General features: G+C 40.8%; 1 protein-coding gene across 2 annotated transcripts in view; it reads left to right on the forward strand.

Moving 5' to 3' along the window:
* The window catches only part of LOC143328056 (gamma-aminobutyric acid receptor subunit pi), a 46,988-nt gene extending 21,909 nt beyond the window's left edge, over positions 1-25,079 (forward strand). For both annotated transcript variants that reach the window (XM_076742967.1, XM_076742966.1), the window contains 8 exons: positions 9,081-9,193; positions 11,224-11,291; positions 12,566-12,783; positions 15,184-15,266; positions 19,143-19,280; positions 19,367-19,519; positions 20,783-20,973; positions 21,206-25,079. In XM_076742967.1, coding sequence (XP_076599082.1) covers positions 9,081-9,193; positions 11,224-11,291; positions 12,566-12,783; positions 15,184-15,266; positions 19,143-19,280; positions 19,367-19,519; positions 20,783-20,973; positions 21,206-21,571 — 1,330 coding nt within the window. In that variant the 3' untranslated portion in view covers positions 21,572-25,079. The remainder of the gene's footprint in view (positions 1-9,080; positions 9,194-11,223; positions 11,292-12,565; positions 12,784-15,183; positions 15,267-19,142; positions 19,281-19,366; positions 19,520-20,782; positions 20,974-21,205) is intronic.
* Positions 25,080-26,468: the final 1,389 nt, after the last annotated feature.

Below are 26,468 nucleotides of genomic sequence, written 5' to 3' on the forward strand. Positions count from 1 at the left end.
TCATTACTTATGGCAGATTCTCAGACCGCTATCTTGCTATAACTGCATTAAGAGAGGTGAGCATGAGCATGGGTCTATAAACATCAGACTGAAATTAGACCATCAGTGCTCCCCCACAGCCCGCTGGATTTGTCTCACAGCAGACTCACAAAAGCAGTGTTTAATCACTCGCTGAAGAATAATAACCTTTTGTTGAATCCCACTTGGCAAATCATGCACCGCATTTTGTTTGGACAGCTGCATGTGTCTTTTGCCATTTTCTATGTGTGCTTTCTCTTTTGCCAAGATGCAGTGTACCTGCACAGTGACATGTTCTTCCTGTTCCCATTAATGATACACTTTCACACGTGAACTTTCACAAGTTTGCAGTAATCCTTTAGCAGCTCCTTGAATAACAAATTGCCCACAGATAGGAGTCTTGTATAAATGCAGCAGCTGATGTCCATTAACAACACAATTAACACACAATAATGCTGTAAAACTCACATGAATAATCCAGTTATTTTACTCTGTGATTCAGGATACTGGTTAATTTCTGGTTGCGCTGGTGCTGTAATTGATTGAACGCTGTGTGTATGTAAGACGGCATGACAGGTTGATGTGCAAAAGTGAGCAATATTTCAGTTTAATTGGCTGGGGGTGATGCGGTAGAGCGCTTCATTGACAAATCTCAGTCTGCCCCTTCAATAATCATCAGGGAAAGTTTCCTGTCCTGCATGTATTACCAATGAAAACGAGATCAGAATAATATAATGGGATGTTTGCGCAAAAGGCTGCACATCTGTACCTGTAATGACTAAGAAATGGTGTTTTAACATTAAAGTAAACCAGCAGAAAAGGCAAACTGACAGCAATGTTTTTTTTTCCTTCCACTGGTTAATTACAGCCAACTTGAAGCCAGGCTTCTTGTTTTTAAGGTTTGAGGCTAGAAATGAGACTAAAGTATCCAAAACCATATAAAATGAACATATAATATCTGCACTTGCTGATTTGCCAGAAATAAAATCACGTTTTTTTTTTTGTTGTTTTTTTTTAATGTCCCATCTCTTTTTTTCTGAGAGTCAGACTTCAGTGGGCTTATGAAGACAGTAAATGTTCAATTCTCCTATGTGGAGGGGCTTAGGGAGCTGCCTGGGGTAGCATGAAAGGGAGAAACAGCTGCTTTTATCCACAAAAGCTTGCGACATGAACTCGGGAGGACTCTTCTCGAGGTGCCTGGTTGCCTGCCTCTGCAGCTCCGAGCATGGAGTGGCTGAGGGGTCTGAGGAAGCCTCGAAAGTCCCTGATGAGCGAGAGAATAATCTCTGTATATGAGAGCAGCAGTGACTTCCCTCAAATCCCATTTCACCACGGCAAGAAATGAATATTCTCTGCAAAAGAAGAAAAGAAGACGTTTAATGCAACTTGACAGGCGAAACATCCAGTGTGGAGCGAACGTTTCAAGCACACCTTGAGGATTGAGCTAACGCGTATGTTTTACCTGTTCTCTCCAGCAGCCTGTCACTACACAACAGATGCGTCGTCTGACTTCCGGCCTACTGTACCGAGGAAGTCACGAGGGTGCTCTGAATTTGAAACCTTGATGCAATGAAGCTGTAATTTCAGCCCTGTATGGAGAGAAAATGAACCAATTTCTGTGGCTCACCATTTGATCTGCGGCTGTGAATTGAGACGCAAAAGTCATTAGCTGTCATTTGAATATGAATAAGCTCGAATCGCTGACTTTGAAGGTCAACCGAGGACCAGCCTGATTTCATATGGTGCGTTGCATAACTAATCTTCACACATCCATGACCTTATTGAAATCAGGATGACATGACCTACATAAGTGGAACCAATCCACAATGAGGAAATCTACCATTTAGCTCATCAAGTTTGATTGAATTCTTTCTATTGTTAATGTGACTGATAGTATAATGAGGGAAACTGGTAATATGACATAGAGTCTGTACTAGATTGAATGTAGTAGCGATTCTTGAAACTCATCTCATCTCATGAAAATATATTGGGAACCTATGCTTGTGCCCGTTTGGGGGATGTAAGAAAAAAAAACACACACACACACAAAAAAAAAGACAGCAGTGGAGCTTATCAAGTCCCACTCTGCTCAGTTGATTTGTACATGCTCCTGAATGGGGAATATTCAATCAAATTGCTCCCTGTGCGTACGCAGAACACATATGTTGCACTCCTTTGCGAGGCTCGAGCATTGTGGCATGCCAGAGGAGACCAGCTGAGGGAACGAGGAATGACATGAATCAATGAGAGAAGAGTGAGAAGCGGCTTGGAGTTGAATGTGCTTCTGAGTGGGAGGAAGAATGGAAGAAGGAGAGGGAGAAGGGGGTCCACAGAGAGTGTTACTCAGCTCTCTGCAGGGGGTTTTTTCAACTGAATTAATCTATTGTGAAAAGTGCTGCCTGGACTGATGCCTTGTGTGAATTGGAGATTGGGAAGAAGAGTAGGGGGATGGGGGGTTCTGTAGGGAGGCTATGTCATGAAACAGGATCTGAAAAGGCAAATTCCCCCACAGGCTTTAAATCTTTCATTCCAAGCCACCCTGTCACCCCTGTATTACTCTGTCTGAACCTATTCCTCCACCCACGCATCCAACATCAAAACACAGGACACATCGGCATAGCCCATAGTCTATAGAATGTGGAACATATAGGCATACAGTAGAGGCCATCCTGTGACAGTGATGGTCCCTTACTACATCAGCTGGCCAGATGTTCCCTATGTACTGTGGTCTGCTCAGTTTTTCTTAAGACTTTCTTTAAGTAGTAACTTCTTAGTAGTACTTGTTGTGTTGTAGTTGACTCCTACATTGTGTAAGAAAGCATTAGACTAAGTGTAGAACCTTTGAGAAAGATGTAATCATGTCTGTGGTACACTGGATTAACACAGATTTTACTGCTGCAGAGGAAGTGATGCATTTTTTGTTGGTGAACAGAGACAATAAAAACAGCACGTGTCATTTGATCCACTGCAATCTGCAACCATCAGGCAGCACAGGCTTGTTATTCTCATCAAAAGTTCAGCTTACTGCACTTGTGAATTCTGAATTCTGTCTCCTGCTCCTGTGCCACTTTATTACATTGAGATTAAGTGAATTACTTAAAGTAAGACCTAAATCAGTTTGTATTTGGCACATAACTGTACCAGCGAATCATTACTGTCCTGTGATTGTATATATTTACTTATTAGAAAAGTTCATATCCATATTAGTATTTACATGAAGCAGTGAAGGATCCCATTAGCTAGCATAATACCTCTACATATCCACTGTTTTGAAGAATATTCAATAATATAATATGTTGTGGTGGGTCCACCTCTCACAGAAGACATGTGCATAGAAGTTAGCTGAAGGAGTTCAACATTTTGGAAATATGCTTCTTTGCCTCCTTTCCAAAAGTGAAATGAGAAAATCAATATCAGTCTAATGTCAGTGCATTAAGCTTGCAGCTGGAGCTGGGTGGTGATTAGCCTGACTTTGCATAAAGACTTGAAACAGCTAACCAAGCTCTCTTCAAAGTTCAAAGCTCACTTATTAATATGCATTTCAATCTAAATGTATCTTGTTTAAAAAAAAAGACATCTCAGAAGGGCCATTTTGGCTTCAGAGTGAGTCACATGCTGGAACCTTTTCTTTTATATCGGATTAAAGACGATGCAACACATTATTTTATCAGCTTTCTATATTATATTGGTAGGCCCACTGAACAGAAAAAGACAGACTAGCTGTTCTGCCTTGCCAGTTGTTATGCTAAGCTAAGCTAATCACATGGCTGCAGCTCCATTCTTATTCTCATTTAAAAAGAGAAATAACAATAAAAGTATTTCCCCCTATGTTTTAATTATTCTTTAGTTTAATTTAGTGTTATTCTGGAATTACGAGCTACCAGTTCATTAACTGGTGTCTTTATTACTCTTCCAATGGTCACTCCTGTTTATTTTGCATAAAGGGTCATCAGTGTTTTTATGCTCATTTCTCACTGTGCATACAGGATAGCCAGGAGTCATATGATGGGTGTAATATTGTGGTTAATTATCTTCATCATGGAGCAGTGAAGCAACTCAGACACTGACTGTTAATACTGTGAGAAAGATATGGGAAGACAGACGAGAGATGAGGAGGGAAATAATTAAAGGACAAGAGTGAGACAGGAGAGAAGGCGTGCAGAATAAGCAAACCAAAAGCTCATTACTGAAAGTTAGCAGCAGATTGTGATCATGACGAAAAGAGACAGACTCATCATTGCTTCCTGCTGGCGCTTCCGTCCCACAAAGTTCAGAGGGCTAAGAAGCAGTCACTTGGGACGGGCCAATTAGCACATTAGAAGGTGTTGTTTAGATCCTCAGTGTCATGTGTCTGTACAGATAGTTTAGCTGCTACCAGTGTCATGACGGATCAAGCCCTCAGAAATCAGCCGCTGTCATGCAACTCTGCTGCTCATGTCGACATCCAGCGGTTGAGTGGTAGCTGAAGTGGTGATCTCCTAGATGCATTTTTAAAATGTATTTTGCATCTCTTTGGTGCCACTGCAAGAGTCCTTTACTCTGGTATTTTGCACAGCACTTCCCAGAGATCACTTGTCAGTCAAACACAGGGGGCGTACCCAGGGGTGGTGGCCTGAAATCTGATGGGCCACCCGAAGTGCCACCCCATTATCCTCAAGTATGTTTGGCTATTTGACCTGTGAGAGGCAGGGCATTAATATAGCCAACAAATGGAGATACAATTTATTTTTTAGGACTTAAAGAATGAAGTATGAAACCTTTATATTATATGTGTGGTGCCACTCTGCTGTGTTGTGATTGGTTGGACTATTTGTCCTTTCAATAAGAAATTTAAACATAGTGCCTGTGAGACACTGTAAGATACTGTGTGTTAGTAATTAAAGTGAGAAAATGATGAATTATGCTAATGAAATGTGTGCGTGCGTGCGTGCGTGCGTGCGTGCGTGCGTGCGTTGTGCACATACTTCATGCCTTCATCCCTACATAAGTCAGTGCACACATAAAAAGAACAAGTGTTCACAGTGTATGCTAAAGCTCTTACAATCATTTATGCTAACTTTATCTTAAACAAACCACCCGCTGCTTCCAAGAAAAAATCACTGAGGTTCGACTGTGTTTTAATACCACACCAAGTGTAGTTTTTATTACCTCGCTTGAGGTTAGAAATAGCAAATAGACCTAATTTATTAATTTAATCATGTAGCTGATTAGCGTGCCACAAATACCAAATGTAACATTAGCATTTTAAAATTATGTGCTCGTCCATTCATTTTACCTATAGCTTGTCCTGCTCAAGGCTGTCAGGGTGCTGGACCACATACCAGTATGCAGTAGGTTAGAGGTAGGCTACACCCTGGACAGCCTGTCAGTCACAAGGCTAACACTCATGGACAGAAAAACACATTCCCACCTGCAGGCAATGCACGTATGACCTGCATGTGTTTAGTTTGTGGGTGGACACCCAGCTGGTGCATTCACTTGATGAATTGTGAGGTGACAGTGCTACCGAGCCTTCGTACCACCTCTACAGCATCCACCAATACAAACTAGTCATATCAAACTTCATTATCACTGATGTTTTACTCTGCGTAAGGTTCTTTACAGCTGGTGTACATTCATATGTTCTACTCAGAAATGTCAGTATGTTACTGGACGTCCATGACAGCTAATGCATTTGAGCTAATATAGAGGCCCACATAAGACAGGAATAAAACAGTAACAGTAATTAAAAACATTTAAATGTATACTTACAGGGGTTTTTTTTGCACTTTTGTTGAAACCAAGCAATAGCTTGTGACTTAGTATGGTAGAGGCCCTCTTCAGATCAGTCGTGGGCATTCAACATGTCATCTTGTTATTCTTGATAGGCAGCCAGGTGGGCAGGTGTGTTGGGTCTGTCAGTGTGCAAAAAAATGTGCACTCTGCAGACTGTGCTTTCATCTGGGGAGAGAGGGACCCTGGAATACATGAATATGTGTGATGTTTGTTTGTGTGCATGCCTGCACAAATGCATATGTGTGTACAGTGTTTATGTGCAGCGGCCACTGTGGCACACAGTATGAATATCCCTTTGTCTTCATGATCATGCTGCTTTGCACATGCTGTAAATAATACAATAATACAAACAAAAATAAGTTGTTAAAATTAGTAGCCTGTGTGGTTCTGGGAGGATTCTGAGGATCTATGTTTTTTTTTTTTTTGTTCACTGTCAGGGCTCAGTGGATAGCAACTGTTTGGCAGGTTGGTGCCTCGTCTGCAGGTGAAGGTTTAGACAGCCAGAAGTTAGAGAGTCTGGGGATTTACAAAGATGGAGAGTGAGAGGAGCTGGGGACTCTTAACACATATCCTGGTCAACGAAGCTGTGTTTCATTGTCAGGCTGCAAAACACTGACAAACATGAAAGATAAATAGCTCTGCTGCTGGAAATGCTGGAAATCCATTCTGTGATATATGGCACATGGAGTTGCATGTTTTCTGTTGAATTCTAGCCTATTTCTTAATCATTTAAAAATCTTTTCTTTGACCTGTAATGTTTTAATTCCCGTGCTTTGCCACATTCCTCCATCTGACACCCTCATCTATGTCGCAGCAGAGACACACACAAACCCACTTCTACGCTCATACGGATGCGAAGCCATTTGTGAATGTAACGAGGGTCACACAGGCGACCTAGATTGATAATGCAGTGTGCTGGAGGCAGAGTGCTGCCGCTGCCGTCACTAACATGGCTTTCCCATCCAGGGCAGTAGCCTGCTGAAACAACAGGCTGGAAGCCATGTGAGTGAGACTTTATGCAGCATAGCAACAGTGTGCTGGGAGTCAGTTACCCCACTGTCTAAGCTGATTTGACACAGTCAGGTGGAACAAGCTCTGAGTTTCGTAGGGAAGACTTTGTCTGTGCTTTTCGTTTTTGCAGGCTCTCATGCTATGCAGTGGATACACCGTAGAGCAGCCTGTCCCAGTGATTCTTTCATAGATGGATTTGGACACTAACTGCAAACTAATTTAATATTAAATGGACCTTCCTTCATTTCTATCTTTCGTAGTCAGTCATGAGCTGTGACTGACAAATTTTGAACACACCAAAATTTGATGATTGGAAAAGAAAATTATCCATGATGTTGAAAACAAAATGGGTCCAGCCAATACTTTGGCTAAAGGTGGATTGAAGTGAAAAATGATCATTATTACCTCTGCTGTATTTGTTATACACTAAAATCCAGCCACTCTAGTATTTTGGGTTTTAGGTATGACAGTGTTGATCGGTCAGTCCAGCACTTGGTCCAGGTTGAAACATCTCCCCAGATATTGGCTGGATTGGAATGAAGGCTGGTGCAGACGTTCATGATCCCAAGAGGATGTACGCCAATGACTGTGGCGGTTTCCTGACGTTTCTTCTAGCATCACCATTTTTGGTTTTGTGTGAAATGTCTCAGCAAATATTAAATTCATTTCCATGAAATTTAGCACAGATAAGCATGCTTCCCAGAGGGTGATTCTTTGGAGTGGTCCCCTGATTTTTCATCTCACGTGACTAGGTTTTTGTTCAGAGTGAATTGTCTCAAAAAGTACTGCTTGCATTTCCATGAAATTTGGTACAAATATTCATGTTCCCCACAGGCCGTCATGAGATTAAAATAATTGCTCCACTGCTTTGGTTTCTGACTAAATACCTCCAATACTAATACCATTGCTATCAGTTTCACCTGTATTTTGTGCTAATTTGCAAATGTTCGCATACTAACATATTAAACTAAGGGAATGAACATGGTAGACATTGCTGTACCTGCTATTTTAGTATGTCATTGTTGTCATTGTGAGTTAGTTGCCATGCTAATATTAGCATTCAGCTCAAAGCACCGCTGTGCCCAAGTACAGCCTCACCGAGCCACGAGCCGCAGACTTTTTTAGTGCGGTGGCTGTTTCCCTAAAGCAGACAAAGCTAGAATGGGTTACATGTAGAATTTTATCATCACTAAATCATTGCATTCATCTTGAGACATTTCTGTAAGTAACACATACAAACAAGGTAATCACCAAGAAGAAACCCTGTCCCACTTGATTGCTTCATGACAAATTGAGGTTGCTTTAGAGCCCAAAAAAGAAAGAGGATGTTGCTTTTCCAGCACCTCATGACACAGTGACACTGGCATGAGATAGAAAGCACCAATTATCTTGACCCAAGCAGATTAACTTGTTGATTGTACAGCAATTACGATATCAAAATTAATCTTCCATAACAGTCTAATGCGTTCGAACACGGAGCATCTTCAGCCTAGCGATGAACGGCCCATGAATGTGTGGATATTTGATGATGCTTTGTGATAAGAAAAGCAGGCCATCACGCTTCTATATTCTTGCTCTTCATGTCACACATTTGACAACAGCATTGTTCAAGTGACAGAGGGGACTCTGCCAGTATGTGGAGATGAATGTTGTCTGCCTCTTCACATGGCCTGATCTGTCTTGCTTCAGCCCCTCTTACATCATGGCACGTGCCCCGGGGCTTTCTCTCCACAGAGCAGGCGTTCTGTATTTAGAGCCTGATTTATACACAAACACACATACCACTGGGGAAGACGCAGTGAGTGTTCTTTCCCCTGCTGCAATTGCCAGCAATATAATCATCTTCCCACACTTCAATGTGCCTTTAAGGATAGCATTCAGAAACAACGGGGGAAAAAAATCTCATGAAAGCAAACAGTAATTTTAAAGGCGTAAGTGAATGGAAAAAAAACGGAGAGCCGGATGGTTTGAAATATTCTGAAACCAGTCAATTCATGCTAATCTAATAACTAAAAGAAGCAGTTTTTGTCCTGTTATTCTTTCTCCTCTGAATTTCCAGATGCATGATGCCATTTTAATCTCCCGTCTTTTCTTCCACCCAGCATGGTTTGTAAGATTTGCCGTGGAATTCAATCGGCACCCTGCAGGTTGTGTGAATAGCGAGGTGGTCGTGAAGGGGAATCCACCTGGTAAAAGCACAACAAGAGGAGACGCAAAAAAAATAATTCTTATTTCTGTTTTTCTCTCCCGCTTTCTTCCTCCGTCTTTGTTCTCAGGTTGTTAGAGAGCTCCTTGCTCAACGCAGAAGTGAAAGAAGGAGAGATTCTGCCTCCTACCATTCAGAGGCTGATGAAAGGATACAACAAGTACCTCAGGCCGTTCTTTGACAGTAAGGAAACTGCCGACACATGCAGCCACGGAAATGACAGAACACTCAGGGGAGCTGTGTGCTTGACAGAGAACGAGATGGGTTCATATTGCAATTTTGTGCTCGCATGTCCCTCCTGAGTAATATATGCTAACATAGAGACATTTAAATTTATTGCATACATGTATGATCATATGAGATGAAGTCAAACTTGTCTTTGAAATTGGTTTGTTCCAAAGCTGCTTTGGGTGTAATGAAATGATAATAAGGAAGTACTTGCAGAGGAACGTAAGACAACGCTGCTGAGGCCAGTAGAAGGGGGTATGAGATACTTTAATACTATGATCTATGTACATGTGCATATATAATGGTGTCAGTAGTTTAACCAAGATCTGAGCTGCGAATACACGTTGTGAGTTAGATTCCAATTTTCAGCAGGTGACTAATTTACTTGCTATAGAGAAAGTGTATCTCAGTGTGCGCTTTCAGAGGAGCGATGTTATGTCACTCCCTACAAATCCCTCATGAGTGTTATTGTTCTGGGCTCCGGGAATCCGTCACAATGGGATTATGGTTTGTTCACTCGCTGTTTGATCTGTAATAACACATCGGACTTTACCGAGGCGAATGCTATTCAGCATAATCGCTAGTCCCCACGCCTAGGAACACAAGTTTGGCACACAGTGATGGTAAAAGCACTGGTAAAAACAGACATTTTCACACACCCACACATGTATTAGCATCACTAGCATTGTGAAAACTTCCATTGATTTCATTCAATCCGTAAGCCTTTAGGGAAAAAACAACCAGAAATTCTGCACAAAATATGTGACACCTGTAATGTTGTCATCATGCACTACTCTCCAATATTGTGCTTTGTGTTTTCATTGCATTTCTGAGCCACAAATACAGTATAAGTTAAGATATTTTCAACATTTTAGTGCTAGGTGCAGGGTTTCACTGCTCGTCAATGTCATCCTCTGGCCAGACAGCCCCAGGCGCAGCCAGTGGGTTTTCTCAGTGCTTGCTCCTGCTCACTCAAAACTTAATCATTATTTCTAATGCTCAAGTAACCCTAAAGGATTAGTTTGACCTTTTGATTAATACACTTATTAGCTTTCTTGTTGAGAGTTAGATGAGAAGATTAATACCAGTCAATATGCTTGGAGACTAATTATAAAGGGCCAGCCAGCAGACAATTAGTATTGCATAAAGAGTGGAAGCAGAGGGAAACAGCTAGCTTGGCTCTTTCCAAAGGTTACAAAATCCAGCTGCCAGCTGTTTTGTTTTTACTCTTCAGTTGTTGTACAGCTTAAACAAATGAGATGTATGTTAATTAGCGAGCTTTAGAGGTGCTAGTAGGCAAATTTTGTTACCTCTGGACAGCTAGGCTAGCTCTTTCCCCCTGTTTCCAGTCTTTATATTAAGCTAACTGACTGCTGCTGGTATCTTCATATTTACAGTGCAGAGGTGAGAGTCATATGGATCTTCTCATCTGACTCTGTGAAACCATCAGCCAAATATCATCATTTTAAAAGTCTTTTGAATTTTTGGAAATGTTTTATGTTAATGCAGGTCTTCGCCCGCAGACCTAAAGTAGGCACACACAAAGTCACATCTGCAGTGTCTGCAGTATGACAACAGGCTCATTAATCCCTCAATGAAATGAAGATTGATAAATCAGAGAAAAGGAGAATGGGAAGAGGAAACATAGGAGAGCAGCAAATGACCCTCTTTGATGGTGAATCAGGGATAGCTAACTCCCTCAAGGAGGTTCAGACTCGACAGACTGCATCTGTTGATGTGGTTTTTAAATATGCTGTCCTTCAATAACCTTTTATTATACAACACTATGCTCTATTATACAATCTTATATCCATATGCCTCCTCAGTATACCCTGTTATGTCATATAATTTAGCCACATGTATGCATTAACACTCACAGACACACAGGACAGCATTGGTATGTTCAAATGATGGGAATTGTACACCGTGTAAACATACAATAGGTGACACATCCAGAGGTTCATGGGTTTCCTCTTTGTCTCTAGATGGTCCTGTAACAGTGGGTATGAGCCTGGACATTGCCAGCATTGACACCATCTCAGAGATCAACATGGTAAGACAATATTATTATGCTGCACTGATCGCTGTTATTCAGCAGCAATCCCCAAACTACGTATTGTAAGTAACTAAGTGTAGCATTTGGTTACATGTTGGCAGCCACAGGTCTGTGATTGTGTGACCATGGCTGCTTAAAAATGAAAATGATGACACATTTGATGGTAATACTTGCAGTCAGTGTTTTCTTTGAAAAATCCATTGACAAATGTATTAAAATTCTGGAGGAGAGAAAGCTCAATGCAGAAACATAATTAAAGTAATCAGTAAGGTTTTTGGTGTAGCTGGCACTTAATATAGCTATATGCAGGCATTACAACAGCATCGCAGTCAATAACACAGGACGAACTTGGTCAAGTGGAACACCAAAGGTCAACTTAAATCTTTTACACAAGTCGAAACCCTTCATAGGGGTCAAGGGTCAATACCTACCTCGCAAATAATTTGCAAAAGGGTCATAATCAATCAGAGCTGAAATGAGTCAGTGAACCAATTTGTGGTTAGATAATCACATATCCAGTTATTTAGATGTGACTGCTGTCTTTGTGCCATACAATTTGGAGATACTTACTTAAGTGAATTCTGAGGAACCGTGACAGGCCTTTTTCAATGTTTTCTGACATTTTACAGACCAAACAACTATTAGATTAGTCAATAAGGAACGTTTGCAGCTGTATAATCATTTAATGGCACAGGTCACAACCAAACTTGATCTCCATAACAGCACGAAAGGAGGGATTACAACAAAGCATGGTAACTCATTTTGCTCATATGTAATCTTACTATTGACATGCTGATTGACAGCAAGATGCACGAGTCAGTTCATTGAACAGTGGGCAGATTGTTGGCATTCCACTGGGACTGATACGGTTCATTTTTGTAGGGATTAAATATGTTAGGCTAGCATATTGCACTCACATCTTGTTGCCACACTACAAAAAAAACTGATTATGTAGCTACACATGATGTAACATCAGGACTTTTAGAATGGATGTCCTGTACAAAATATGTTCAGTGTCCTAAAAATCAGAGCAGATATGCTGACTTAAAGCAATGCTGAGGATTACTGTTGCTTCAGGCACAGATGGGCTTAGGGACCTGAAACCATCAATAACTAACAATGCAAAAAAAAGCCACAAGCTGACTAATGAAATGCAAGCACACAGGAGGAGCTTGGTTTGCAAAACCTCACTTGTTTGTCAGCATATTATTGACATGCTTGTTAAAATAGTCCATTAGCTCTATTGTGACCTTTGAGCCCCAATCCTGCAGGACTACACCGCCACCATATTCCTCCGTCAGCGCTGGACGGATGAGCGCTTGGTGTTTGAGGGCAACAAGAGCCTGAGCCTTGACGGGCGGCTAGTGGAGCTGCTCTGGGTCCCTGACACCTTTATCGTGGACTCCAAGAAGTCTTTCCTCCATGACATCACTGTGGAGAACAGGCTGATCCGCATCTTCCCCAATGGGACCGTCCTTTACGCGCTGAGGTGGGATAACGAACAAGCCTGCTGGATTATTGCTTGTTGTGGGGGTTTTTTGCTCCAAGAGACAATGAAAAGTAGGCCAGGGAATGGAAGAAATTGGTTAGGGGAGGAAGTGGGTTGAATTTAAGATAATGCAATTGCAAAGCAGGGACTTGTGTCAATTCTATTACTTGGGTATTGGATTGTATGAGTACAGGAGCATGTGATCTGTCAATAGAAAGAGCTGTGGGCTATCAAAGCAACACAATTCCCGTTAGCATCTTCTCAGCAGTTATTGCTCTGTGTGCAAGAGCTTAACATCTGACAAGCTCTTGGAAAGCTTCTGAAATGTGCCTTGGCTTTTTGATTAGATACTGGGCCAAGCAGACAGGTTAAAGATAGAAAGGTTATAGATGATCCAGCAAGTGAATTTGTTCAGCTCCCTTAAGCCTGTGATGATGGGATTTACACATCCTACTGTTTTTATGTCACATGCTTTAACCTCAGCCTGTCTATGGATTGTATAAGAGCTGTCCCTGGTCCTGATTTGACTCCACTCACTCAATGCTTTCTAGCCTTGATCTCAGTGGTGCTGAACTTCTTTTTTATGCATACACTTTTGTCGTGACTACACATGTTCTGACTGCACAATGAAATAGAAAAATCGGAGTCCTTCCCACTGTTCTAATGGCAACTTTGGAGCTATGCTGTACGTGGGTGTCATGTTATTGGATTGGGAAGTCAAGCTTAGGGTCAGTCTGGCATCACAGTTAATCGTGTCTCTAGAGATTATATTTATTTATTAGATTTATCATTGTTATGTGCATTTGTTAATTTGTTTTTCTGAATTTGTGTTTGTGTGTGTGTGTGTGTGTGTGTGAGTGTGAGTGTGTGCGTTTGTCATAGTCTTCATGGGCCTTTGCCTCCATACACAGGATTGCACAGTTTCTGGGCTTTACCCTGACAGAGGAAATGTGGAGGAGGGTAGCGCTTCACAGTCAGAGAGCAGGACTAGTGGGAGTCAAACAAGCCAGAAACGATAGTCAGGAGAGAGTTTGCCACTTCAGGGAATTGTGGCTGTGAAGATGGACAGAGTGGAGTAAGAAATGTGAGGTGTTGAAGGAAAAGGACAGCTGTGGTAAATGTTTCAATGCTGTGCCGGGGGGAATACACGAGAAAGCACTGAGGTGATTGGAGCTAAAGCTTGTGCAGTAATGAGGGGACATTCAATTAGAATTACTGCACGCTGCTTTTATGGTTTAGGAGGGCGCAGTGCATATTTGTGATGGAAAATATAAAGACGTAAGAAATCCAAATTTCAGTCCAGTAAAGCCTCGAGTTGCCTATCTGAGGCAGGCTTTGTTCTAACAGTCAAGGTGCATGGCAGGCTGGGCCCAACTCCATTTACCCATTTATAAGTCAGTGTGCAACAGCAGAATCTGGGTCCCTTTCACTATGACTCTACATCAGAGCCGGTGTGTATGAAATGTGTGGTTACAAACAGTCCTTAACTTCCACTGATGAGTCACAAGATTTTTGTAAAAAATAGCATTTTGCGCCCCCCCAAAAAAAAAACTCAAAGTAACTTTGGCAAAATAAGTGAGACTCTCAAGTGCTGAGTGCAGTGACTCCTGAGTGCTGTGAATATGGACAACAGTTATATCAATAGCCAACAGAAGGCCTCCAGAGATGATGTGTCATGGCTGCATCCCATCAATCACCAGACTTCATAAACACCCTGTCATGATTCAGACTGCCTATCATTAGTTGCATTGAGCATTGACTCAAATATTGATGCTTGCAAGAGGAAAGCTAAAAGAAGATTCCCCACAGTTATGTTGAATATATGCAATTTGGGAGTTTATTAAAACACATTCTAAAGATGAGTTTAAGACAGATATACTGCAGTAGCCATTTAAGTAATTCTCATCTGTGGTGTTTAATTGTAATCTTTCTCATTTGTTATATCTGCTTTTTATTCGACTTCAAACTCACCAGAATTCTTTTATTTCACACCACACGTGAGCAACACTAAGGAACATTTATGCATGGGATTTATTCTTAATTCTAAAACCAAAATTGCATCATTCTTAAGCTCCTAAGACCAAATTTATAATGTGAGAGGCTTTCATACATTCTGGCCCAGATTTACAGCATGGCAGCAATTCAAAGCAGAGATGCCATCCTTTACCAGCCATCTCCATGTGCCACAGAGGGCTCAATTCATAAATTTCTTTCACACCAAAAACCAAGCCTGCTGACTCCTTTCATCAGCACAACTTCAAGCAGACAACAGGGGAATGAATCTGCTCTTATTGTTTGTTTGAACAAACATGCAGTATGAGTTGCAACCACTGTGCTAGGATCTGGAAAGTAACGTTTACTGTTATTACCCAACAGTAACAACATTTTTGTTTTTTTTAGGATTACCACCACCGTTGCTTGCAACATGGATCTGACCAAATATCCCATGGACAAGCAGACCTGCACACTACAACTGGAGAGCTGTAAGGACACTTCACACTTAATAAAGAAAACCTGAACTGTGCAGCTTGAAGCTGTGGCAGAGAGTTGGTGGGTGGGCGGGATGTCAAATGAATCTCATCAAACCAAAGGATCAAACAGATCACTTTCTCTCATCTTCTAAACTGCTGGTGTGTGTGTCTGTGCCTGCGTGTGTGTGCACACATGCTTATGTCACACCGCAGACAGAAATTGCAGGGCAATTCCGGTCAGGATGGGCTTTTCTTCTGTGTATGTTGTCTCATAAATGACTGTTATGAAAACAAAGATGACGCTGGAAAGTGATTCTGTTTTTGAAATTTGTGTACAGTTACCTTCTTGTTAGATGAGGAGATCAATACCGCTCTTATGTCTGTTGAGTACGAAGCTAGCGGCAGAAGACCATTAGCTAACACCTTGAATCTCACTCAGTAACATGTTGTATCTTGTGTCTGTTGAGGCAAACCACAGGATGACCACAGGAAGATCAAGAGTCAGATTTCTGTACACATAAAACAAAGAAGATGCAACATGTTAATCAGTGAACTTTAGAGGTGCTGGCACAGGACCAGACTGGCTGTTTCCCCTGCTTCCAGGCTTTTTGCTAAGCTAAGATAATCATTTCCTGGCTCTAGTGCCATAGCTAAAGGTACCCTGTAGGGTAGCAGTATGGAGAATTATTTTTATGAGTTGGCCCCCATTCTGTTTGTCACACATGTGGGTGCACATGCACACGTGCGGCAGCTGGTGGCAGTAACATTCAAAGAATCATAGTAAGGCGCAAACGAAACACAGGGAAAAATAAAAGTGGTAGCAAACAAACGTGGATGTAAACACTGCATGATTTCATATTTGCATAATCCAAAAACTGGCATTGCAAATGTGTTCTGAGGAGGGAAATGCACACAGCATGTTGACTATCAAGAGTACATGTAATGTGTTTTGGTGAGAAACCAAACCTATGGTCACATAACTTTTGTTTGTTTACAACAAAAGTCCACAGAGCACCTTTAATGCACAGACATAAGAGTGATATCAACCTCTGTGTATTTCCAAAATGTCAAACTAGTCCTCTACTGATCCTGATATGCTTTTTAGAGCAGTCATTTTCCCACAAGCCCTTTAGTGTCGGTCCTGTCGCTGATACCAAGCCCACCTAATTTTCCAAATCCTTTAAACTCATATTAATATCCCAAGAATGCAAACCTCTGCCAGTAGGCTTAGAACATTGTTCACTTGTTAAGAGTTGTGAAATTTGTCAGCACTTTCCTGAAATACTAGGTGTGATTTGCCTAATTTCGACACACTTTAAATGGTTCCAAGGGAAATGTGGTGGCAGTATGTTTAGAATTAAAACAAATTGTTATTAAGATTAAATAAAATGACAAGATGGATTTTTTTGGCTTTGCAAAAGATGGAGGGAAGAAACAGTCCCCCCACTCCTCTCTCACCCTCCCTTGCTCATCTGCCTCCTTTGCTTTCCAGCTCGCTTTTGCTCCATGCTATTAAATGACAGTCAGCCAGGCTAAGCTAAGTCTGATCCCTGCCAGAAGCCCACCAGGACCTCAGTGCCAAATAAAACATTTAACGGCAGCTCCAGCCCCACTTAGCAGACAAAAAGACATCTGGAGGTTAAAGTTAGGTAACTGAGAGGATGATGGATCCTTCCTCCACTGCTTCAATAATTCCAGGCTAAATATCTGCATCTTTCTCTGTCTCTTTTCCACCCTCTCATACATCTCTCTCTCATCCTGCTGCTCTATCTCTGCTGTTTTCTCTCTGCCTGTCTCTCCTTTCCTTCTCTCCCTCAATCTCTATCTCCCTTTTGCTCTGTCTCTTTATGAAGATGTATATTCAAGGATTTATTTCTTTTAATGCTGTGCCAAAAGTGGATCCTTTACACAGGAGGAAGGTTTAAAGAGTGCGACGTTGTGGGAGGGTGCGGGGTATTTAGATCGGGATTGCGGTAAAATATTTAGTGCTTTCTGACAGCAGAAAGAGTCTGAAGATAGGCACTGTTTTTTTTGTGAGCTTAGCTTTAATTTCATTTAGTGGTGACCCTTTTAAAAACTCTTTGATTGTGGATGTGGCCACTTGTTTTCAAGGGGTAACTGGGGCACTGGAAGGTTGAATGTTGCTGTTTCCATGATGTTGCCCAGCATGTCACTACCCATTTGTGTCTCTAGCTTGTACAGTAATGTCAGGGCTTTAGGTCAGGAAAATAATGAGTGCTTTTTGAAAGATAATTACAATGACAGAGAAAACAGTGAATTTACAGGACCTGTGAGCATTTACATCACCACTGCCCTTCATTAGGGTACTATGCTCCCAGCATCACCGCTCACACTGGTCAATAACACATAACTCTACATGGGTTTAAACGGGGAGCGGAAAACCAAATTAATGAGCATGTGCAACATACTACAGAGGTGCATCACAGCTTCAGCCATCTGCACTTCCTCTTACTTTTCTTATTCTCTTGCTCCCTCTGCAGATAAATTAGAAAAATACACCAAAGAGGCCTTTTTGTCCTCAGCAAATATGAGTCACGTCATTTTTATTAATTGATGTTATTGTATCGTAACAAGGTGCTATCAGAAGCACTACCACACTTTGCCATGACATCTTTGACCATATTAATTTTGCATGCCCTCTTATTCCAAGTTTTATTTGGGTTATCAAGGCTCTCTAGTGGCCAGTGTGATATGCATGATTAGTCTGTTATGGTACAAGGAAAGAGCTAAGATCTTCATCAGGACTTTCTTGCTACCCCCTATGAAGAAGTGAATGAACACCACAAATGCATTCCCATTAGTAGTTCCTGTTGGATCTCTGTGTCAAACTGTGTTAGAGTGAATAATGGGAGAATATTGTTTCCACTGTGACTGTAATTACACACATGAAACATTAACATTGTCTTTGAAAGTCAGGTTGTTGTAGTTATATCTTATGTCTGATTCATGTGCTGCTTTAATGGCAGCCTTACCTGAGTGTTGGACTGTTTAGACCTTATCCATTTGCATCTCAGGGGTAAGATACCGTCTTAAACTAGCTTTACAAAAGTGTTTTCACATTCCCTTTGGTTCTTGCTAAATGTTTCTCAGGCGCTGATATTTAGCATCAGAGGGAATTTACCACCCACTATGGATTGCAATCCCAAACAACTCAACCATAAGAGGATCAGACTTCAGCATAGCTGGAGCAATTATCATTCCCAGCTGTTCCCTCCATGGCAACTTTGGAGTTCAGTAAAAACTACTAATGTACTGTTTCTGTATCGTCATCACGATCATCATCATCATCATCATCATCATCATTACCACGCCACAATAATTAGGTATTAGCTTTCTAGGCTAATGTCTAATGTACTCATATTTCCACTTGCACAAACACTGAAAGTCTTCCATGAGAAGAAAATGTAATGAGCTATGTGTTTTATCTACTCCATGATAATGACATATCACCACCATATAAAGTTTTATAGTGAACACGTTAGCACTTTCCATTATACAATTACACACTGAACAGACATGTAACAGCATAAGCCTTCACTAACTGTCTACTGCTAGGTGCTGGGTAGTGTACAGTGGGGTTATCAGAGCTTTTCTTTGCTGAGAACCGTTGCCTGCTGCAACTAGAAACAAGGTTAATGAGAGTTAGTCTGAACCAAACAGTAGCAGTAAAGTTGCAGGCCATAAAACCAAAACAATAATTTAGCAAAGACAGTCCAGCATAAACTGGCCGTGCATAAACCTGAGGGGAACTAAAGAATTGGGTGGTAATTCTCTATGAGTGGAACATTACACATACTTAATTCAGCTTTAACTTATTTTCTGTAATCTTCCAAACAAATTAATTTTCATCTCTTTTTTTTCCTACAGGGGGGTACAACATCAATGATGTCATGTTCTACTGGACTAGAGGAAATGAGTCCGTCAGCGGTTTAGACTCTCTACAGCTGGCTCAGTACACAGTAGAGGACCACTACACATCTGTGTCAGAGGCCGTTTATGAAACTGGTGAGGTCTTAGGGGTCAGATTTCTGATCAATACCACGCTTCCTTCTATCAAATACACCGACAGTCTTTTGTTCCTCTTCTCGAAGGCAATTACCCGAAGCTGGTCTTCCACTTTGAGTTGAAGAGGAGCATTCTGTACTTCATCCTGGAGACTTACGTCCCCTCCAGCCTGCTTGTTGTCCTCTCATGGGTTTCGTTCTGGATCTCCCTGTCCTCTGTCCCAGCGCGTATTTGTATAGGTATGAGGCAAAGCAATCTTTTTTAATTCAAATGTGAAAATGTGAGCAAATGTCAGAAATCATATCTTGGTATTGTGTGTCATTTTAGGTGCTGTGTACTGTTGTTATGAGATAGAGATTTTTTTTAATCAGTCAACAGGACTTGTTTACTATTACACAGATATAAGAGACTTTTACTCTACTTCAGTGAGCACAAATGTCACTTTGGCTTTGATTATACAGGGCTGGGGGTTCAAGAGAGCATCTGGGACAGTGGCGTTATCAAGTGGGAACATCAAAACATAGATGTGTTGCATTGAATTAGATCCACCACTACTGCAGGGGGCTCTGAGAATACAAAGTTCTTAAAAGAAACAAAACTGCAAGATTTTCCACGACGTGGCACAACGGAGGTGTCAGTGCAGATCATCTCGATTGCCTTTGCTTGTTTCTTGTGTTGTTATCAAAGTTAAGAAATGCCATCAAAAGACCAAAACCCAGCAATGAATTTGCCCTATTTAACTAATATTGCCTGTATCAAAATTCCTCAATACAGTTTAAGAGTCTGACATATTAATTAGCTGTAGTTGCATTTGGTGATATTTTTCCTAATTTTACCAAATGTGAGCACTGTTGAAACATTTGCCATACAGCAAATATACTGTTCACTGAACAATTTATAGGCTGGTTGTCCACAGGTGTGAAGCCCCTGGAATTTGGTTTCATATCTTTGGGATTAAATACCTCACTGTTTGTGTGGATCTTTGACTTCCTGAGACCCCAGGTAGACCCCAGATGGTAACACTGGGTGGACACACTTCCGCCACTCTTATCCTTAAAACCAGAGCACCCAAGGGCTACATTTTGAGCCTCTTGTTGTACTCACACAACATCAGCAAGCAACTTACTCCTGAACGTCAGTAAGACAAAGGAGCAAGGAAACTACTATACCCCCCTTAATATCAATGGGCCTTTGGTGAAGAGTGTGGACAGCTTCAAGCACCTCTGTGTCCACATCAACAAGGGTCTGACCGGGGCAGAGCATACTGACTCAGTGGTGAGAAAGGCAAGGGAGAGACTCTTTCACCTTAGATAGTTGAGGAAATTCCAGGTATCCCCTCAGATACTGAGGAACGTCACTGCAACAGTAAGGCCTTACAAGGAGCTGAACAAGCTGTTCATGTAGCACTCTGTGACTCATATGAAGCTGAGGATATACCCATTAAGAGTCTTTAATGATTGAATGAATGAATCCAGAGTTCACCCCTGTGTTTCTTGTGCCAGGAGTGACCACAGTACTGACCATGACCACTCTGATGATGGGAGCCCGGACATCACTACCCAATGCCAACTGCTTTATTAAGGCCATTGATGTTTACTTGGGCATCTGCTTCAGCTTTATCTTTGGAGCGCTCATTGAGTACGCTGTTGCCCACTTCTGCACCCTCACTCACGCCGATGCACACATGCTCATGGTGAGACCCTCCTGGATATACTGTGTTGTGGTTAATTGTTGCAGTCAATGCAATTGTTGTGGTCATAGTCTTTGTCTTCATTGATGTGGTCATCGTCATCATCACCGTCATTATCGTCATCATCATGAGCACTTTGGGGTGAGTTGAAAAAGTGCTACATGCTCTCAGGTTTAGATTTGTCATGTTATTGTTTCCATTCAAAATTCTTTCTTTGGATCTCGCTCTCCTGCAGTACGGCCATCACATGTACGACTTCGACGATGAAAGGAATGGCATAATCAACACCATCTCCAGTCACTCCAACAGGGCCAAGAGACGCAAGGAGCCTGCCGTAACTCCTACCCCAGCTTCCCCCTCCCTAGAACTCACTGTCAGCCCGTCCAGCCCCTCAGGCAGTGAGCCTAAACCCGAGGCATCACCCCCGGAGCCCACCAACTGGTGCCTCACTGCTTTGGCCGTCCTCCGCAAAATTTCCAACTCCATATTTTGCTGTCATGTGGAGAACCCCCACCACATAGACAACTACTCCAGAGTCACTTTCCCCCTCTCTTTTGTCATGGTTAACCTGCTCTACTGGATATATTATCTGTACTTTTAGCATTCACCCGAGTACAGCATGTGTCCCAGAGAGTGTGAGACAGACAGTGTACGAAGACAAGAGGTGTATTTTACTGTATGTATGGACAGTAAGTGTTACTTAGGTGTGTTTTGAGATGAGTGTGTAAAATTTATACATCTCAATTCATGAGCGAAGTAGCATACTCATATAGGGTTGTTTTTGGGAAAAGTATTGCTTATGATTACAGCTCCGTTTTTAGATTTTAATGTGTACTTGAGTTGGTTTTTTTAAAAACAATAGGCAGACCTGACATTGAGTGCGTGAGATGTGATCAATTCTGATAGACCTTGAGATGAAACGAACCTTGCATACAAAGAAAAAAGTGGCCAGTCTGCATATTTTTTGCTGTAGCATATTCATTTGAAGTGCATCACCTCGCAGGCTGTTGTTGTCTGATTCATAGAAGATGGAGCTATAATTTCAGGCTTTATGACAGAATTTGCTAGCATTGCAGAGGGACAGCAAATGCCTGTTCTACTTTGATTCTCTGTTGTGATGGATTGATCATTGATACGCTACAATCTCATTTTCCATTTCTGCATGTGGGTACAACATTTAGAGGGAAATAAGAAAATAATGGATGGGAGAAGACAGATGAAAAAGAGAGAGGAGGGAGCTGGAAAGATGAACTGAACAAGGAGATTGTTTTAAAAACTATAAATCAGTCTCTCAAGGATGATCCTTTCCCCTTGCAGCTGAAATCTTTCTCTTCTTTTGTGTCCTTCAATGAGATATTTTTACTTCACAGAGCAGTGCTGTCTGCATTTACTCCTTTCATTGACATTATAAATGTAGTGGCCTTTGATCCCTTCAGTTGTATTCACGAAATCTAGCCACCATGAATAGTATTATGGCACTTGTCATCACACAAATCTGTTCTACAGTTTGACAAGTAAGGCAGCCTATGAAGCTACAAAATGTTAAATAATAAATGAAATGACTGACATGGTGAAATAAATAATCATAAATAAATGTGTGTGAAATATAGAAATACATTTTGAGAGAATTCATCAAATTATCTTCATATATATTATATAATATACAATTTGATTTCATTTTTGTTTTCGGTAAATCTTCTTTTATGGATTTTGTCTTCATTTTAGAAGTCACTTTTCAAATTCTTGTTTTTATTTCACAAGGGCATTATTGTTTCCCCCCAGTTATGCTTTTTTCAAATTTCATGTCACTTTTTCATTTCATAATGCTACACCTTGCTTAGCAGGGCTCAACAACTGCTAACATTGGCAAATTTTGACCGGCTAGCTCCTGTTAGCTTGAGTCGTGACAATGTCAAAGTAATTCTAAATCAACCAACAAGCTGCTGCTGAAAATAAACAGTTCAAAGACACGGGAGCTAACCTGTCCTTTTATTTTGGTTAAACAATGCTATGTCATGCTACCTGCCTAGCCAGCCAAGTAGCTAGGACAGATTGTAAGATCGGGTTATTCACGCGGCATCTAACTGAGCAGTCTGTTTTAGCAGTGTTAGCTAGTTGGCTAGTTTGCTAGAAATATCCCCTTTAAAGCAGTTATTGTAAAAAGATAGCAATGGGATGAGTTAATAATTTATTAAATTGTTTCACAATTTATTGATTTATTCATAAATTTCACTTCACATTTAATATTAAACATTTTGGGTTTCCATTCTAACTGGGCTGTTGTAATGTAATATAATGGTATGAATAAACGACAGCAACACCTAGACGGTAATAATGACATGCAGCACTCTTGGTGGTGTTGCTGGTAATGTTTCTCACTATGATTTTGTAAAACATAAAGCAGTCGTCAGACCTAGATGTGTTAGACATTGTAGAGTGATTTAAACATGAATGCAATTGCCAAAATATTTCAACAGGGTGTTATCTTCTGTGCATTATCCAAATGGAAAAACACCTGGTTATGCTATGCTTGAGGTATCACTTCTCTCCCCGGTTTTCTTGGCTGTCGTCATCTTGTGTGAGTATTTAGTGTTTCAGTTCAGGTGATACAGTATGTTTGCAACCAGTGATGTGAACCAAAGAACCAAAGATTCCAATCTGATTTTACTATTTTTCCCTTTAGTTCCTCAACTAGGAGATTTTAAGTGCATTCTCAAATGTTAATATTATGTTTCTTATTCATAGGGTCATTCTGAAACAGCATGCTGTCAATGAGCAGACGATGATGACACTTCACATTTCAGATAGAAAACTGGGTTTAGTTTAACAACAGAGATGCATGCTTATTTATTGCCGTATTCAATATTGCTGTGACATACTCCCAGTCATTACATTCCATTTTTAAGAACTACCATTCAGTGTGTATTAAACATAATGCAAGCTAACTTGTCTGTATCTGTTTATATTTAATTGCCTTTTAGACTGTTTCTGTTCATATTTTTATTGCATTGCCTCTCATGTTTTAATCTATTTTTGACTATGTCATCAACTACCAGACTTTTTGATTGCTCCCCTTGCCTGATGATAATAGAAAAGTAGGATTTACTTTTGCTTCTGTTCTTCCTGCATGGTTAAGTGTAGTTTTTGTTTCCTCTGCTCTGCTTAATTTTGTTTTGGTTTAATATGATGGAGAAGAAACATCATGAATGCTCAGCTGAGGCCAGAGGATTGCATCTGTATCTGTGATTGTTAAGGATGCAACTTGATTTGAGCACTCATCAGGGGCCAGAAGTGCAGGATGGCCAACCTTCAGCTCTCACTTTAAGTTATTTGAACCTTATTCTTCAAAAGGATGAGCGATAAGTGACAGTGTTCGTTTGCCTCCGACTGAGCTGCGTGCACCCTCACAAGTCGGTGAGCACTGATCCATTGAAATGGTTAATGCGATAAAACACAGACTGTCAGGTTTTATACAAAATAGCACCACGGCCGTAGTTTTGATAGTTATCTTCTCAGTGTATAGTACAAGAAATGAATGCCAATATGGAGCCAAAGAATCACAAGAGCAAACATTCAAGCTTTCCCATCCGTGTGGATGCAAATAGAACGTTTCATCACCCAATGATGAACTTTACCCATACACAAGGCTCAAGAGTATCAGTTGTCCTATGGCTCCATGGCTGCACCAACAGTATCAGTGCTGGGTTGCTGTGAATGGACAGCGTTGTGGATGGGTAGAAATTTCCAAGCAAGGTGGGGATACATTGTGGAAACAAAGGTATGAAACAGAATATTATGGGCAACATTGCCAGGACATATTTGGAGCAACTTTTCAGCAACACTGGGCAACAGAAAAATGGAAAATGGTGACCACTGGACTGCCCTTTTTTCCCTGTCGTGGGACATGTCAAATAATGCCTCAAGGTGATGTTGGCTACCAACCGCACAGTTCCTAGGACATCTTCATGTGAAATGTATTTACAGTATATACTGTAGAACCACGTAAATATAGGCATCAGTTTGCTTAACTGTTGTAAATAAATAGTAACACTATGCATGTTTATTTGGTGTATGAATATGAATGATAGCAATAAAAGAGGTTTAACGTGTGTATTGTTGACACTCTTTATCCATTTGACTTATTACATTACTGAAGCTTTAGTTTGAATTAATGAGTTCAAATTTCCTGCAGCTCCATTAGCTCTGAGTCAGCAGAATACAGAGTGAAAGGAAGATCTGACATCATCACACAGTGCACACACACACACACACACACACACACACACACACACACACACACACAGAATTAAAGATGTACCAGGCCACTATAGCTGCTTGTGCAGAGGTCGGTCTGAATAATCATATACCAGCATATACAGAGTTCATTGCATTCATTAAGCTGTGCTGCATGCGCCAACACAAGAAAGCAGTAAGAAAATGTAAAATAAGAATTTAGTCTTACTTTTCATGCACAACAAATGAATGCAATATGTGTAAACACTACTACCTTGACTTATATAACAAATACATGAATAGGATCTGAGCAGAAACACGTGAGATGAAAGTTCACTTATTCCAGAAAGCACAATGGTAGCATAGAGTAAACAGTGATTACATACGTACATTTAAATATGCAAACACATAGGCCAAACAAAGGTCAGTGTCAGAAGCAATGAAGTGAAATTAGATTTTACTCTCTGGATTTAACAGGAGTCCCAATTATGAGGATCAGTCCAGCTGACAATATAACCGCAAGTCAATATCTTTGTTGCCTCAAAATTGAAAAGGGGAATTAAATAATGGTACCCTCATGTCTGCCCTCTTTATAATCCTCATAGTATAAATCCTGATCTTCAACTGAATCACTCAAAAAAAAAAAAAAAAAATCCCTTTAACCTCCTAAGACCTGACCATATATTATTATTATGTATATATTATTACTATTAGTAGTATAATGTTCTCGTATGTGGACACCAGGCCCTTGTAGAGCAAAATTGTTGTCTAGACCACAATACTAGGTCTAGTCAACTTAAAATGTGATGTCCACATATGTGGACGCCAGGTCCTAGGAGGTTAAAAAGAGATCATCAGTGGGATGTAGTACATACCAAAGGTGCAGGTTTTGACCTTCTCAGACACTAGTTTATGTTCAGCATTCATCATATATGGAGAGTCCGATGGTAAGTCAGGTTTTAAGTGTTTGATTATACCCCTCAGTACCTGTAGGGCTAGTGTTCCTGCAGTTCTCACATCCTCTAATGAATGTAGAGCTGACAAAATTATAACATCTGATAACATCTTCTGCATCTGAATATTACTGACAGTTCTCTGAAATAATAATAATCTGTAAAAAGTCATCATGCATTAATAACTGCCAGGTCATCTTTGCAGTCTCTTCCATAGTAGAGGGTCTCTAACACCTCACCTCCAATGGGGAAATATCAGTCCTGCACCAGATGCTTCAAGAAACCCTCATTAGACATTTGGTTCTACCAGCT

The sequence above is a fragment of the Chaetodon auriga genome, chromosome 11 (assembly GCF_051107435.1).
Source record: "Chaetodon auriga isolate fChaAug3 chromosome 11, fChaAug3.hap1, whole genome shotgun sequence".
NCBI classification, from domain to species: domain Eukaryota; kingdom Metazoa; phylum Chordata; class Actinopteri; order Chaetodontiformes; family Chaetodontidae; genus Chaetodon; species Chaetodon auriga.